Consider the following 13,528-nt stretch of genomic DNA (forward strand, 5'->3'; position numbering starts at 1 on the left):
CCATCACATGGGGAAATAGAGCAGAGGTTCATCCAGTCATGCTGGGTTCAGATGCAAGCTCTGCCACTCGCATGTAACCATAAGGGAGTCAGGCCCAGGGCAGGACTGTCAGAACATAAAAAGATGGGGGCGGGCACAGAGTGGGTTCACGGGACTGTAGGTCCCTGGAGAGGACGTAAGCTCTCACTTCCACCACTGCAGGCTCTGAAGCGGGGATGCTGCTGCTGGGGGCACTGCTGTTATGCTGGGGGTTGCTGCCCCAAGCCCGAGGGACAACCCACGCTCCTCTCTTTCTGAGGATCAACTGGAGTCAGTTGGAAAAAGGTGAACCTCAAGGAATGAGCTTGGAGAAGCATGACCTCGGAGAAGGCAGAGCAGTAGACAACAGCTCTGGGTTTCTTCCCCTCTGGTGTCCATTTACCAGCCGTCCACAGCTGCCCACAGCTGCCCACAGCTGCACTTGCCTCTCCTCTGCTCTAACACTTGCTGTGCCTCCCTCTTGCCATGAGCAGTCCTCACCCTGTCATTCAAACCCTCCAGTGTCTCCCTTACCACCCCTGCCCACAACATAGAGGTCACAGCTGCCTCCTTGACCGGTGTGGGCCCATCCCCCTTTCTCTCCTTCTCAGTGTAGCATGCTCTGACAGGGCTTGGCAGACAAAGTCCTTACCACCTCTCCTGCAGAAACATCTTCTGATCTCCCTGCGGCAGTCAGGGCTCTCCTGGCTCCCACCGCCCTCCGATAAAACCTCTTCAATGGCCTTATCCAGACACACACCTGCTAACCTGTCTGCCTGCTGTTCTCCCTGCTGCATGTCTGCGGGGCGCTTCTTGTCCCAGCTTGGGGGTCTGTGACCTTGGAGGCATTTGCATGTGCTGCTGCTCTCCCTAGACTTAGGTCTAGCTGAGTTCCTTCACCTTGGGGTGTCCGCCCTAAGCCCCTCCTTACAGCAGCCCCTCATGTCCGAAGCGGGCCCTCCACACCCCAGTCACACTTGAGAGTCTGAGTGTTTCTCTGTAACACTTCTAAAACTTACTTTACTGGCTGGTCTGAGTTCTAGCTTGTCTTTCTCCCCGACTGCCATGTCAAGTCTAAGTGTTTCTCTGTAACACTTTTAAACTTACTTTACTGGCTGGTCTGAGTTCTAGCTTGTCTTTCTCCCCGACTGCCATGTCAACTCCAGAACAGCAGCAGGAGCCACGCTGCTCCTTAAGCCCAGCAGACTGACTCACGGACTGAGCTAGGTGGCAAGGCAAGGCTGAGCCAGGACAATGACTTAAACACAGGAGTCTGAAACCAGCCTGGGCGATACACTGCGATCTGAGCGCTGGTCTCCTCATAGGAACTTGCTGCTGAATGGCTGTCTTATCTTCTAGTTGGATTCAGGTGCCAGTGGGTATTTGCTGAATGGCTGCATGGACCCTGAGGAGTTGTTTTTGTCCCCAGACATCTCAGATCTCTTATCAGAGCACCGGGTCCTGGAGGGTGTGATCAGGATGGCTGTGACAGGATCCCAAAGTGAGGGTGTGTCTGTCCTGGACCCCCTGCCCTTCGTCAGAAAGGAGCTCGTTGGGAAGAAGAGTGGGCTGGACCTGTCACTGGTGGGGGACCTGCTCTCTGGGAAGACTATGCCTGAGCTGAAGAAACTGCTGACGACAGCCGGGTGAGTGGCCGTGCAGTAGCCTGGGCCTCTCTTCTCTCTCAGGCCTTTCCCTGTCAAGCAGAGGAGAGGTGGGCAGGCAACCTGGGGTCCACAGCATCTCCCCAGCCTCGAATGCACGAAGCAGGTGTCCTCCTACTGTGTGGCTACCCTTCCAGACCTCTCCAAATCCCTCTAGGAAGGAAGCAGGGGCTTCCCCTCTGTGGTTCCTCGGTCCTATGCTTTACAAATTTGAATAATGTTTCCAAAATAGTTTCTATTAACCACCTGTCTTTGAATGACATGAATATATCTCAAGATCCAAGTTTCCCAATTGTGTGGGCTTGGCAGCACAGCCACACTAAAGTGTCCAGAGCCAGTGGTCTCCCTGTAGAATGGAGGCCAAGACAGGGGTCTGGAGCTGCTTCCTGGAAGCAGGACTGAGCCTTTGCTCCTAGCATTCACTAACAATCTCTGATGCTGGTACCAGTTCCTATTGATACCCCATGGGCCATCCTTGGGTCCAAAGTCCCTTTCTCTAATGACACAGCCATGTTGGCTTATAGTCTAGCCTGCTCTAGTATGACTTCTAATCATGGCCCTTACTAATCATGCTGGCAGCCAGTGTCTTTCTAAATAATGACACGTTCTGCAGTACTAGAGGCCAGGACTTCACCTTGAACTTGGACGCAGGCATGAAAATCTGGCCACACCTGTCCTGACCTCCCACCCAACAAATGTTAGTGTCAGGTCTACAGCCCCTTAGCTGGCCCCCGGATGCCCGCCATGCTGTCTGCTCGGCCCTGAGAGCCCTGAGTTGAAGCCTCCTAGTAGAGCAAGAACTCACCTAGATGAACAGTACTAATTTTGGTTGGAGGCAGGTTTCCCTCAAGGTGACCTGCAGAGCCACAGGCTCAGCCGTGAATGCATGAGTCCCTCCCCAACATGACCCATAAGACCTAAGACTCCAAGCTCCAAAATAGATTTTCTGGTGGGAGTAAAATGGAGAAGTCAGGGAACTACAGTGTGGGGACACTGCCCAGGGAGGCTTAGGAGGCAGCACGGGCAAATGCCACCCCAGCTATGCCACATGTTGGTACTGTCCACAATTCCCCTACCCCAGCTGGGTATCATGCCATGGCTATAAGCCTACCCTATCCCAGGACATGGCTTGGGAGGAACAAAGGACAACACCACATGAACTGATCCTAAGAATATCCTCCAGGCTGAGACCAGAAGTTCGGTCCTCAGCTACATAGGAAGCTTGAGACCAGCCCAGACATACGAGACCCTGTTCTGAAACAAACAGGAAAAGAAACTCCCTCCAGAAGGCTCCATGCTGGTGGCCAGGTTCCCCTCTGTGATAGAACATGTTGCTGCCAGCCTTGGTGGCTCCAGAGGAATCCGTAGCTGACACTGGTGTCCACAGTGCAAACCTGATCCCTCCAAGTCAAGGGAAGAGAGGCACCTGAGGCTTTAGCAGGGAAGGGAGCACGATGCTTAAGGGTGCTCAGCAGAGCCTGTGGGGTCCTTCCTGGAAACTACAGGGCTGACTCTTGCTTCTCTGTGTTCTTGCCTGCTGGCTTTTCTTTTGAAAAGCTCAGACTATTATCCGTGAGACCTGGGAATCAACCCTAGGTCCCACGCACATTGCCAAAACTTCTCCCACTGAACTACAGCCTTGGCCCAGCCAGGGTCAGGCACTTGGACTCAGCAGGTTTCATGTGTACTTAAGCTACAGTCCTGGCTTGTTAGAGACTGACCCAGAGAAGGGTAAGAGCTGCCCAGATCCTCAAGGCTTAGAGACTGGAAGCAGAGTTCTGTGGTCTTGGAAGGCCACTGTGTAAGGACACACTGCCCAAAGCTTTCTCCACTCCTTCTGGCATCAGAGCCCATTCTAAGTACTCCAGATATACACAGAGCCAGACACATCACCCCCATGCCTCCCATAGGTTGGTCATAGAAGATGCCAAGGGACCAGAAGTCACCCTGCAAATTCTAAGTGACAGTCTACTGCAGATCACACTGCGCTGCAAACTGTACCTCTCGTTCCTGGAGTAAGTACCCTCGGCACTTCCTCCCCACACGCTGCCAGCAGGCAAGACTAACAAAAGCCATGTGTCACCACGAGGATCACAAGTGCATTCTACGTGGGCAGGTTTCAAATACTGACGTACAGGGAAGCTGAGGTGTGGAATGGGGACGAGGCCTGCCCTGGGTCATTCAGTGTGTCTGCAGTGAGGGCTGGCTCTCTCACTTGCACTGATGGGACAGTCCAGGAAGGGTCTGGGACTCCTGGACTGGGCAGCTGAAGTAACAGTGTCCATTCCCTGAGCATGAGTTCAGAACCAGGTGCAGTTCTAGTTCTCTACTGCAGTATGTCAGGAGTCCATCTCTACAGCTCTGAACTGATGAGTGGCTGTAGATGTGGCCACCTGCAGAGGCAGTGACATAGACACACATTGGCTAATGAAGTAAGGAGGGTCACAATGCCCTTTGGGAATACGTCAGTTCCTGCCTTTCTTGGGAATATGGTTTTTGGTTTAACTTTAGCACTTAATGGAGAAGACTATGACTACTCCATCTGGAATGCATTTGACCTCATCTGGTGTCAGAAGCTAAGCAGACTCCTTAGTAAGTGCTTGGATGAGAGGGGTTAAGCCTAGGGAAGCACTGTGACAGAGTCGAGGGGCCCTAAGAAATGTATCTTTCAGTCTTAGTTGGGATAGTGTGGCAATGGTAAGACTCCTGACCCAGTTGGCAGAGCATGTGTCCCATCTAAGGTCACACTCAGTGTAGGTGTCTGCTGCCCCTGTGAGGAACTTGGCTCAGTATCACCCTGTCTGCCAGCAGATTCTGCATTTTAAAGAGCTCTCCTAGTTTCTAATGTAAGCTGTAGCCAGCTCATGACTCCTGGTCTCAACCTTGGACTGGCTAGAAGCCTGCCCAGACACACTGTCCCTACAGGATCCTGTGGCTGGAAGCCATCAAGAACATACGAATTGGAGTACGGCTAGAACAGATAGGGAACAAGACCCAGGTGGCCTTTGAGGAGTGCCACACACCCCCAGGAAGCCTGAACATTGAGATCCTGAAGCGGTGAGCATCTCTGAGTTCTTTCTGAGCCTCCCCTGAACACAGCAGGTGCTGGCTCCTCCTGCACTGGCCTAGCCTTTCCGCAGTGGTCCTTCTCTGGGCTGGGGCTGCCTCTCCTCCAAAGCCACGCACTGTACATGTCACCTCTCCTGCCTCTACACTGAAGGTCATGGTTAAGACTCAACCTCTGCTTAGCTACTTCCTAACAGAAGGTCCTGGCCAGCCACAGACTTCTGGAGCCTCAGTTTTATGGCTCAGCCCACATGGAACAGTCCTGGGGAGGAGATGTACTAACCGACCTACATAGCACAGAACCTGACACCCAAGAGGATCAATTATTCACAGATCCATTGCCAGTGGGGCCACTTCCTGCTTGAAAATCCCAAAGGTTTTTATAAACGATCAAATACAAATCAGGACATAATGCAGTAAATCAGAGAAAAAACACATAGATGCAGGGGGGGAGGACAAGAAGAAGAAGGAGAGGATGTGGGAATGCTGGGAAAGAAAAAGGTAACTACTGCGGCCTTCCCGCTGCCCTGCCTAGAACCGCTTTCCTCATTGGTGCCTGACTTCCCCTCCCTGCCCATGCCTTTAGCACACCCGGTGTATTCCTACCTGTCATCCCTCCCCTAGATCAGACACCTTGTTGCCAAACCAACTGCTGAAACTGGTGAGCAACACCCTGGATGAATTCCTGCCTTTCCTCCTCCAGAAGATAGTGAGTCACCAGGGGAGAGGGGTGTGGCCCCCAAGAGAGACCCTCTACCATGGCCCTATTCCAGCAGGAACCCCCTCTTGTCTCCCTCTAGGTGTGTCCTGTGGCCACAAACCTGATCAACTTCCTGCTGGAAGATATGCTACACATCATTCTTCGTATGTTGCTGCTGGTCAGATGTCCCTTGCAATGTGCCAGGCACTGTCAATAGGAATAGACTCTGAGACAAGATAGCCCTGCCTACAGGATACTTTCTAATTGGGAAAAAGATGGGACAACATAGTTTGTAACTGTCATATGTCACTTTCCCTCCGATCTTTAGTTTCTCTATCCGTTAAGCAGGATCAATGGAAAGCCCATAGACACGACCTGTTAGAACAACACCAAGAACCAGACACAGAGCCATCATTCAATAAGTGTTTCTTATTTCAGGAGGCCCATGCTCAGCCATCAAAACCCTTAAGGCTGAGCAGGGGAGTCGGGATTTCTCCCTGCCTCCTGCAGCATCCTTCCCACCTCTACCTCTGGCTGAGTTTTTTCATTTCTGCACCACAGCCCCTGTCATCTCTGGTCCTGATGATTTCCAGTACTACGTGACCACCACGGAGTTCACAGAGGAAGCCATCCTGATGAGAGTGGAGGTGAGTGACCCTAGGCTGCCATGGACCCTTGGGAACCTGCTGGGGGAGGAGGGGCAAAGAGAAGGGGGACAGGGCTTCCCAGGATGGGAAGGAGCAAAGCGGGAAGAGGAAGACAAGCAAAAGAGGATGGAGAAAGGGAGTGGTCAATGAAAGAGGAGAGAGAACAGGGAGCCCAGTGATCGAGTCAGGGCAGCAGGAGAGCAGCTGTGGACAGAGAGGGAGCCCTGCGATCGAGTCAGGGCAGCGGGAGAGCAGCTGTGGACAGAGAACGGCTGAGGACTGCCCTGCTTCTGTCCACTGCTCCTTCCTATCTCTCTGTAACAGAGGCAGGCAGGACAAGAAGGTTCAGGAGGGATGGGGTTGAGAGAACAGAGTGAAGCTCTGTGGAGGCAAGGGAGCCGGGCTCAGACATTCCACTCCAGCTCTTCTCTCATGGAGGATTTGAATGGATGACATCACCTCTCTGGGCCTCAGTTTCCCTGTGGGCAGATGGTGACCATATTGGCTCCCATCTGATGATAAGGCACAGTTGGTTAGATTCAAATGAAATTGTGCCTGCTGGAGTCAGCATGGTGAACTGTGACCAGGTGACCACCAGGGGAGCTGTCCCCACTGAAAGTCTTTCTTTTATCATTTCTTTAAAGCTTGTGACTCCCTGTGGCCCACACCAGCGGGCACCAAGGTCAGAGCACATGGTTCCCCCACCTCTCCCAGGATTATCCCAGAACAGCATGGCAGATCTTGCCTTTTGGCTAGAAATCTACAATGACATCCTGGCCTGTCTCTACACCAGCCAGGAGATCTCCGTGGAGCCCCAGGACTCCTCGGTGAGTGCTGGGAGATGGGTCTGGGTCTTGGAGGGGAACAAAATGCCCCTGCCTGGTTCTTACATGGTAAAGCCAAGGCCCCCACCACAGGTCACTCCCCTGCTGCAGACTTGAGCAGTCTAACCTTAGTAGCTCTTTTTGGTCTTTCAGAACCCAATACGGAAGTCCCTTTATCTGAAAAGAGGAACACTCACACCCTTCTCTCTTCATAACACATGCCCATTCTTACACTGCAGATATTTATAATAGCCTGCAGTGTGCTGGCCCTGTGCACACAGGTCCCTACCATGTAAAGATCAGTGTCCCTTAGGGGAATGGAAAACTGAACAAGAAATGTTCTGGTAAATGAAAGGGTTGGGGGCGGGGGAATTGTTCACAAGGGATACTGAGATGGATTTCTGGAAAATAGAGTTTATTAGAATAGTTATTAATACTAATGACAAACGATGGGCACAGGCACACACACACACACACACACACACACACACACGCACACACACACACACATCGCAGAGAATAAAAGCCTTCCAGGGCTGATGGGAACAATAAGTACACATCAAAGCCCACAGCAGCTTCTCCCCACTCCCAGGGTAAAGCAAGGCTCCAGGACATCAGAGCCCTGGTCCCTCTCCAGCTCTGCCTCCTGACTCCCTGAAATCTAAGCACACAGGCTGCACTGATTCCCAGCTCCGTGCTTTGCACTCGCCTCTCTCTCTTCCTGCAACATTCATTCTCCTCTTCACTGGTACTCTCAGCAGGAATGCCATCTCCTCACAGGGCCCCTGCAAGACCGCTGTATCTAGAGATCCAAGAAAATGCACTCTCTCGCGCTCTCTCTCTCTCTCTCTCTCTCTCTCTCTCTCTCTCTCTCTCTCCCCCTTACTCTTCCTAAACACTGATCTCATTCTAACATTATATATAATTACATATGTATATATAATTATATATGTGCATATATGTATAATTATATGTAAAATTACATATGTAAATAACATATGCAAAGTACATATGCATATACATGTTGAACATCCAAAACTCAGATCTGATATCCAAAATATTCCAAAATCTGAAAAACCACAGGACACCACAAGTGGAACATGCCATATCCAGAAACTTCACATCAGACAAAGTTATTTAAAATAGTTAACATAGTGCCCAGACTAGGGAAGTGACCTGTTCAAGGTCATCCACAGGTATGATTGACTACAGGCAAGGTCTTCTGTCTCCACTGTGTCCACGTGTATGTGACAGCTCTGAGATGTTTAGAAATGAACCCTACATCTGAAGAAATTCTCTTGCTGGTGGGCAGGAACACATCTGCAGGATGTCCTTTATAGCTTCACTTGCTACAGAGTTAAAAATCAAAGTTAATTAATGGCCCATCACCAAACAACTAATAAAGTAATCAGACTCCATGCTGTGTGAACGAAGACACATTGCTTTATAAGAATGAAGATTGTTCTATAGGTCTTGGCATTGAGTGTCACTCACAAGGTTGAGGGCTGTGTGGCCAGCATGTTCCTTTCTGTTCATGCTTGTGTGTGAGCAGAAAAAGTCTATCAGGCTATACTTCAAAATGGCAACAATAGTTACCTCTAGGAGTAGGATTCAGAGGGAAAGGGAAAGAGAAGCTGGAGAATTTTACTTCCGACATTTCTATAATCTTCTCTGTGAGGACTTGTGTTTCACTGTAGATCGGAGCTCAGGAATGTGCTTAGCACTCCCTGAAACTCAGTAGAGCATAGATGCTGGGTAGGAGTGTGATAAAGCTACATCAGGAAACTTCACGGAGCATCTGTAGAGAACTTTTCATAGTAAGAGGCTCTAGGTGAACGCTCAGTGGCTAGAGAGCTGGCCTAGTTTGCCCTGGCTTCGACCACAGGCGCTGCGCATCCCTGTAACCTCAGCACTTGCAGAGAGGATCAAGAGTCCAGCTACATCAGGAGTCGGAAGCAAGGCCGATACACAAGACCCTGGCTCAAAAAAAGTATGAAAATGTTAGGAGAAAATTGTAAAAATCATAGAAAGTTAGCCTTTCCAGATAAACGACTCTGAACAGCCACACATGTGACTCGTCATGAGCTGAGGCTAACTCGTGTTCAGGCAGCGCGTCCAGTGTGGGCAACTGTCTCCCAGAGCCCTCAGTCGGCTCAGGACACACTTATAGGACTCCAGGGACTCTAAAGGACTCGGTCTTTGCCTTTCTAGGAAACTGGCCTCTGGGAGCTGTTGTCCCTGAGCAGCCCGCAGTCCCAGCCAAAGGTAGGTATGATGCCTGCCCCTCCCCCAGCACCCTGTGCTAGGCAAGCTGGACCAGAAGATTCCATGTTCTATTTTTCTGCCATGGACTCCAGAAGCCACTGCAGCCCTTTACAGTGTCAGGATGTGAAACAAGAGAAAGCAGTAAGGATACTACAACAGCAAGATGTTGTAGAACTAGAAGAGAAAGATAGTACCCTGCATCATAAGAGTCTTGTTCCCACCCTTCCAAGCTAAGGCGAAGGAAAGCCATGTTCTAACTCTCCTTCCAGTTTCTCTGCTTTAACCTCACTCAGGCTTATAATGTGACCCGAGGGAGCCTGGGCCTGATCATCAGCGCCCCAAACCCGCCCACCGTCCTCCTTGATGGCCGCAGGACCACAGTCACCCAGCAGGGCTTACTGATGCTGCATGGGACCGATGCCTCCTCTGATGCAGTTGCCTGGGTGAGTGACCCTGCATGGATTTAGTTCCCAGTCTGCAGACTGAGGGCAGAGGAAAGGACAGCCGTGACCAGTCCCACTGCCATCTGACACCAGTGTACACATGGGCAGCTGTGCCCACTGCTAAGATGTTAACACTAGTTTCTGTACTCCTAGTCTCCCACTGGGGCTCTCCAAGGACCTCCTAGGCCATGAAGAAGTTTTGGCTCCAGACCCTCCAGTAGGGTGTAGCTATGGCTGCCAAAGGACTCCAAGGTCTCTAAAGGACTCAGACTTTGCCTTGGGCAAAGCTTAGGCATGGCTAAGTCGCGAAGCTGAAATAAAATTGGAGCCAAGATGCTCCTGGTAGCTCTAACTATTGGAGAGAATTCTGAAAGACATAGCTGCTGCCACCAACCAACCACTGCCAAATCACAATGGTTTAATTCTGAATACCCTGGAAAGTCCTCAGCTGAGGGGACAGAAGAGTCATTGTGCCATAGATGCACTGAGTGGCATCCTAAGGATGAAACAGGGTCCTCAGATCTTTGTTGGCATCATTGTATGGCCAAGAATTAACTATCCCTCACAGGGGCAAAAAGCCCTGTATCTGTACATATGAGTCACAGAGGTGTATCAACACTCACATAAAACCAAGGGGAGCCAGCTGTGATAGTCCTTCACTTGAAAAGCTGAGGCAGAGGGATCACTTGAGTCCAAAAGTCTGAGACCAACTTGGGCAACATAGCAAGAATACACTTAAAATTTAAAAACAAAAAAAAACCACAAAAGCAGTCCGGCTTTTTGTTGTTGTTGTCGTTGTTGTTGTTATTGTTGCTCCACGGTACAGCCCTTGCCTAGTGTGAGGCTCCTCCCAACATGTACACAGGCAGTGAAGCCACTGGCTGATTCCAGGACCAAGGCTGCCTTTCCACTGAGGCTGCCTTTCCACTGAGGCTGCCTCGGGTTCAGGCCTAGCCTCCCCTAACCCCCTGGAGCAGCCAGCACCATCAGTGCCCCCTCTCCCAGTGAGGCCCACGTACAGTGTGGGGAAGGCAGCAACACGTGTTCAGGGTGAGGACCATGGGACAGAACAGAAATCTGTGCAGTCAGGGCTGGGCCCAGAGGCCCCCACGGTAGGAATGACTCCAACTCTGCCCCACCGCCTTTCAATCCTTCACAGCAACTCCTCTGCAGAGGCGAGTTCTCCTTAAAGAGTCAGAAACAACAACTCCAGCTCACACCACACAGGTAATGGGTTTGAGTTGGGAATATGAGACAACTCTCAGTGGGGGTGGGGAGAAAAGAAGTGGGGGAGGGGGCAGCACTACTGTGCCTGGGGTAGGGCAGTGTTTAGATACCTACCCACCCCAGATCACTTGCTGACCTACTCTCTTCCCTCTGGCAGCGCTGTGGTCACCTTGGGCCCCTACCCCGCTATCATTAAGAAGCAGGTGAGTCCCTTCCATCAGCCTTGTGCCCTAAAGGTTCCATAGGTGCACACCGTAAATGGTTTCAAGTCACTGACACAGAATTAAAAGTCGGAGTCACACTCTGTCCCTAACCCCATCTCACCTTGGAGCCCCCAACTCCTACTGGAGTAGGATGAGGCCTCTGGGGCTCTGGCTTGCCTATTTCATGACTATAACAAACATTAAGTGAGCACCTACTATGTGCCTAACCTTGCCTTAGGTACACAGATGGATCAAGTATCAACACAAAGGTCCCCACCCTTTCGAAATTCAGGTGCTGTCAGGCTTACATAGGCCCATATAAAACCATATATTTATATATGGGCCTATAAGCCTCAACAAAGCAGATTATACAGAATAGAGACAGATGATAGCCCCACAGAGAGAGAAACAAGTCAATGTGGGGATCAGCAACATTAGAAGGGAGTCTGGGTACTGGGGAGATGGCTCAGCATTCAGGAGCTGGCTGTTCTTCCAAAAGACCAGGTTCAGTTCCCAGCACCCACATGGAAGCTCACAACTGTCTGTAACTCCAGTTCCAGGGGATCCTATGCCTCAGACAGACATAGGTGCAAGAAACACCAATGCACAGAAAAGAAAAATAAATATACCATTTTTTTAAAAAAGGAATCTGAGGAATGCATTGAGATAAGCTTTTTTGGTAGGGGGGGTTCGAGACAGGGTTTCTCCATGTAGCCCTGGCTGTCCTGGAACTCACTCTGTAGACCAGGCTGGCCTCAAACTCAGAGATCTACCTGCCTCTCTGGACTGAGTGCTAGGATTAAAAGTGTATGCCACCACTGCCCAGTGGAGGAGAGCTTTTAAGCAAAGACTCAAACAGAAGTGGGGAGAAGAGAAGTAAAGACCCAGGACTGAGTGTGCCCCCAAAGGCTCAGGGAAGAGCAGAGCTCTGAAGCAGGGAGCAAGATATCAAGAGAGGGCAGGGCAGGCCAAACTGGGATGGGTTTTCCTCAGAATGAGATGGGAGCTTTGTTGAGAATATGAGCAGAGGAGAAGCCAGCCCCAGAGAAGGTCATGGGGCCTGCAGCAGGGTATAGTCAGTCAGCACGGGTGGGTGAGGTACCAGGCAGTGACTGTGGCTGCACACACCAGAGTCAGGAACTGCTGTTTTAAAGGTGGACCTAGCTAACGGGATTCCCTGATGGGTCAGAGAAGGGGAAGGAGGTGGAGATTCATCTAAGATAGGGCAACCTTGTTACGGGCTAGTCTTGTTCTCTGGACTGAATGCAGAGGTACAGGGAGCTGAGCAACATGGCTGAACCTACGGGCTGGCCTTCAGTTCCTGAGCTCAAGCCACTGCTGATGCAACCTGCAAGTTCAAAGCCAGCCTAGACTACAAAGGAAGGCGTTGGGTATTTTTTAAGGTGGCATCTGCAGGACATCTCCAGACTCTGAGTGGCATCTGTACAATAGGTTTTTCCCCATCCGGGGTTGGCACATCCCCATCCTTGTGCCAGGCTAGAGGGACTGAGCTGCCTGTTTCCCATCACAGGAAGAGCGCCTAAAGACCTTGCTCTTGGCTGTCCTGAAGAGGTGGTTCCTGCCTCACCACAACGGTGAGTCTCACCGTACCTCTCTGTCCAGACACATATCACAGTACATTGCTGGGGGCAGCACCATGCCTGTTCACAGGGGCTGCAAACAGTTGCCTGGGTTGCGATTGACTTCCCTGCAAAGCAATAGGCAACCCATACCTGAGCTTTCAGACACAGTTGCAGAGACTGCTAATGCTGATGCAAGCTCAGAGCACAGATGGGTGACCAGAAGGGTGACTGCAGGGGGGATGTAAAGTCACAGTGAAGGGGCCGTCAGGGGGTAGGGGCCACTCTGCTCAGCAACTATGGGACTGAGTCAACCGTCCCAAGTGGAATGCTAGATGGGCTGAGGCTAATACCAGCTAAAGTGTGCTCACACTGTAAATGTGACCAACAGGGTGGGTATCTGTACCTGAAAGAGAAGCTGGAAGCTGAATGTTACAATACATCACCCTCGCCTCTACCTATCAGGAATCCAAAATTTTCCAAAACTCCATGTCTCTCCCTGGGCTTCTCAGATGCTGAGACAAGGCAATGTAGACATCTGAGGAGGTGAGCTAGGAAGATGGAAGGGCAATCATAGCACTGGGCTTCCTGGCCTGGCCATTCCTTTGGCACAGCATGTCCCCATCCCCCATCCTCCATCCCCCATCCCCATAGTTACTTGGTCAGTATCTGTACCCTACTGCACGGTGAGCTTCCAGAGACACAGGTCCTCATGGTTCTCCTTGTGTTCCTAGCATCCTATCCAGACTCACACCAAGTGATGTAAGATATATAGATATATAGGCTTTCTCTCTCTCTCTCTCTCTCTCTCTCTCTCTCTCTCTCTCTCTCTCTCTCTCTCTCTTTTTTTGTGTGTGTGAGGCTTTGATACTTAAGGATTTTTTCCCCTGG

The 13,528-nt window shown here is 50.9% G+C and overlaps 1 protein-coding gene across 1 annotated transcript in view; it reads left to right on the forward strand.

Moving 5' to 3' along the window:
- The first annotated feature begins 215 nt into the window (after positions 1-215).
- The window catches only part of LOC110317467, a 17,165-nt gene continuing 3,852 nt past the window's right edge, over positions 216-13,528 (forward strand). Inside the window, exons 1-13 of the mRNA XM_021191915.1 lie at positions 216-324; positions 1,448-1,664; positions 3,593-3,697; positions 4,608-4,739; positions 5,373-5,457; positions 5,549-5,612; positions 6,010-6,095; positions 6,740-6,922; positions 9,131-9,184; positions 9,478-9,627; positions 10,787-10,854; positions 11,012-11,057; positions 12,589-12,652. Of these exons, the coding sequence (XP_021047574.1) occupies positions 216-324; positions 1,448-1,664; positions 3,593-3,697; positions 4,608-4,739; positions 5,373-5,457; positions 5,549-5,612; positions 6,010-6,095; positions 6,740-6,922; positions 9,131-9,184; positions 9,478-9,627; positions 10,787-10,854; positions 11,012-11,057; positions 12,589-12,652 (1,363 nt within the window). The remainder of the gene's footprint in view (positions 325-1,447; positions 1,665-3,592; positions 3,698-4,607; positions 4,740-5,372; positions 5,458-5,548; positions 5,613-6,009; positions 6,096-6,739; positions 6,923-9,130; positions 9,185-9,477; positions 9,628-10,786; positions 10,855-11,011; positions 11,058-12,588; positions 12,653-13,528) is intronic.

The sequence above is a fragment of the Mus pahari genome, chromosome 3, assembly GCF_900095145.1.
Source record: "Mus pahari chromosome 3, PAHARI_EIJ_v1.1, whole genome shotgun sequence".
NCBI lineage: Eukaryota > Metazoa > Chordata > Mammalia > Rodentia > Muridae > Mus > Mus pahari.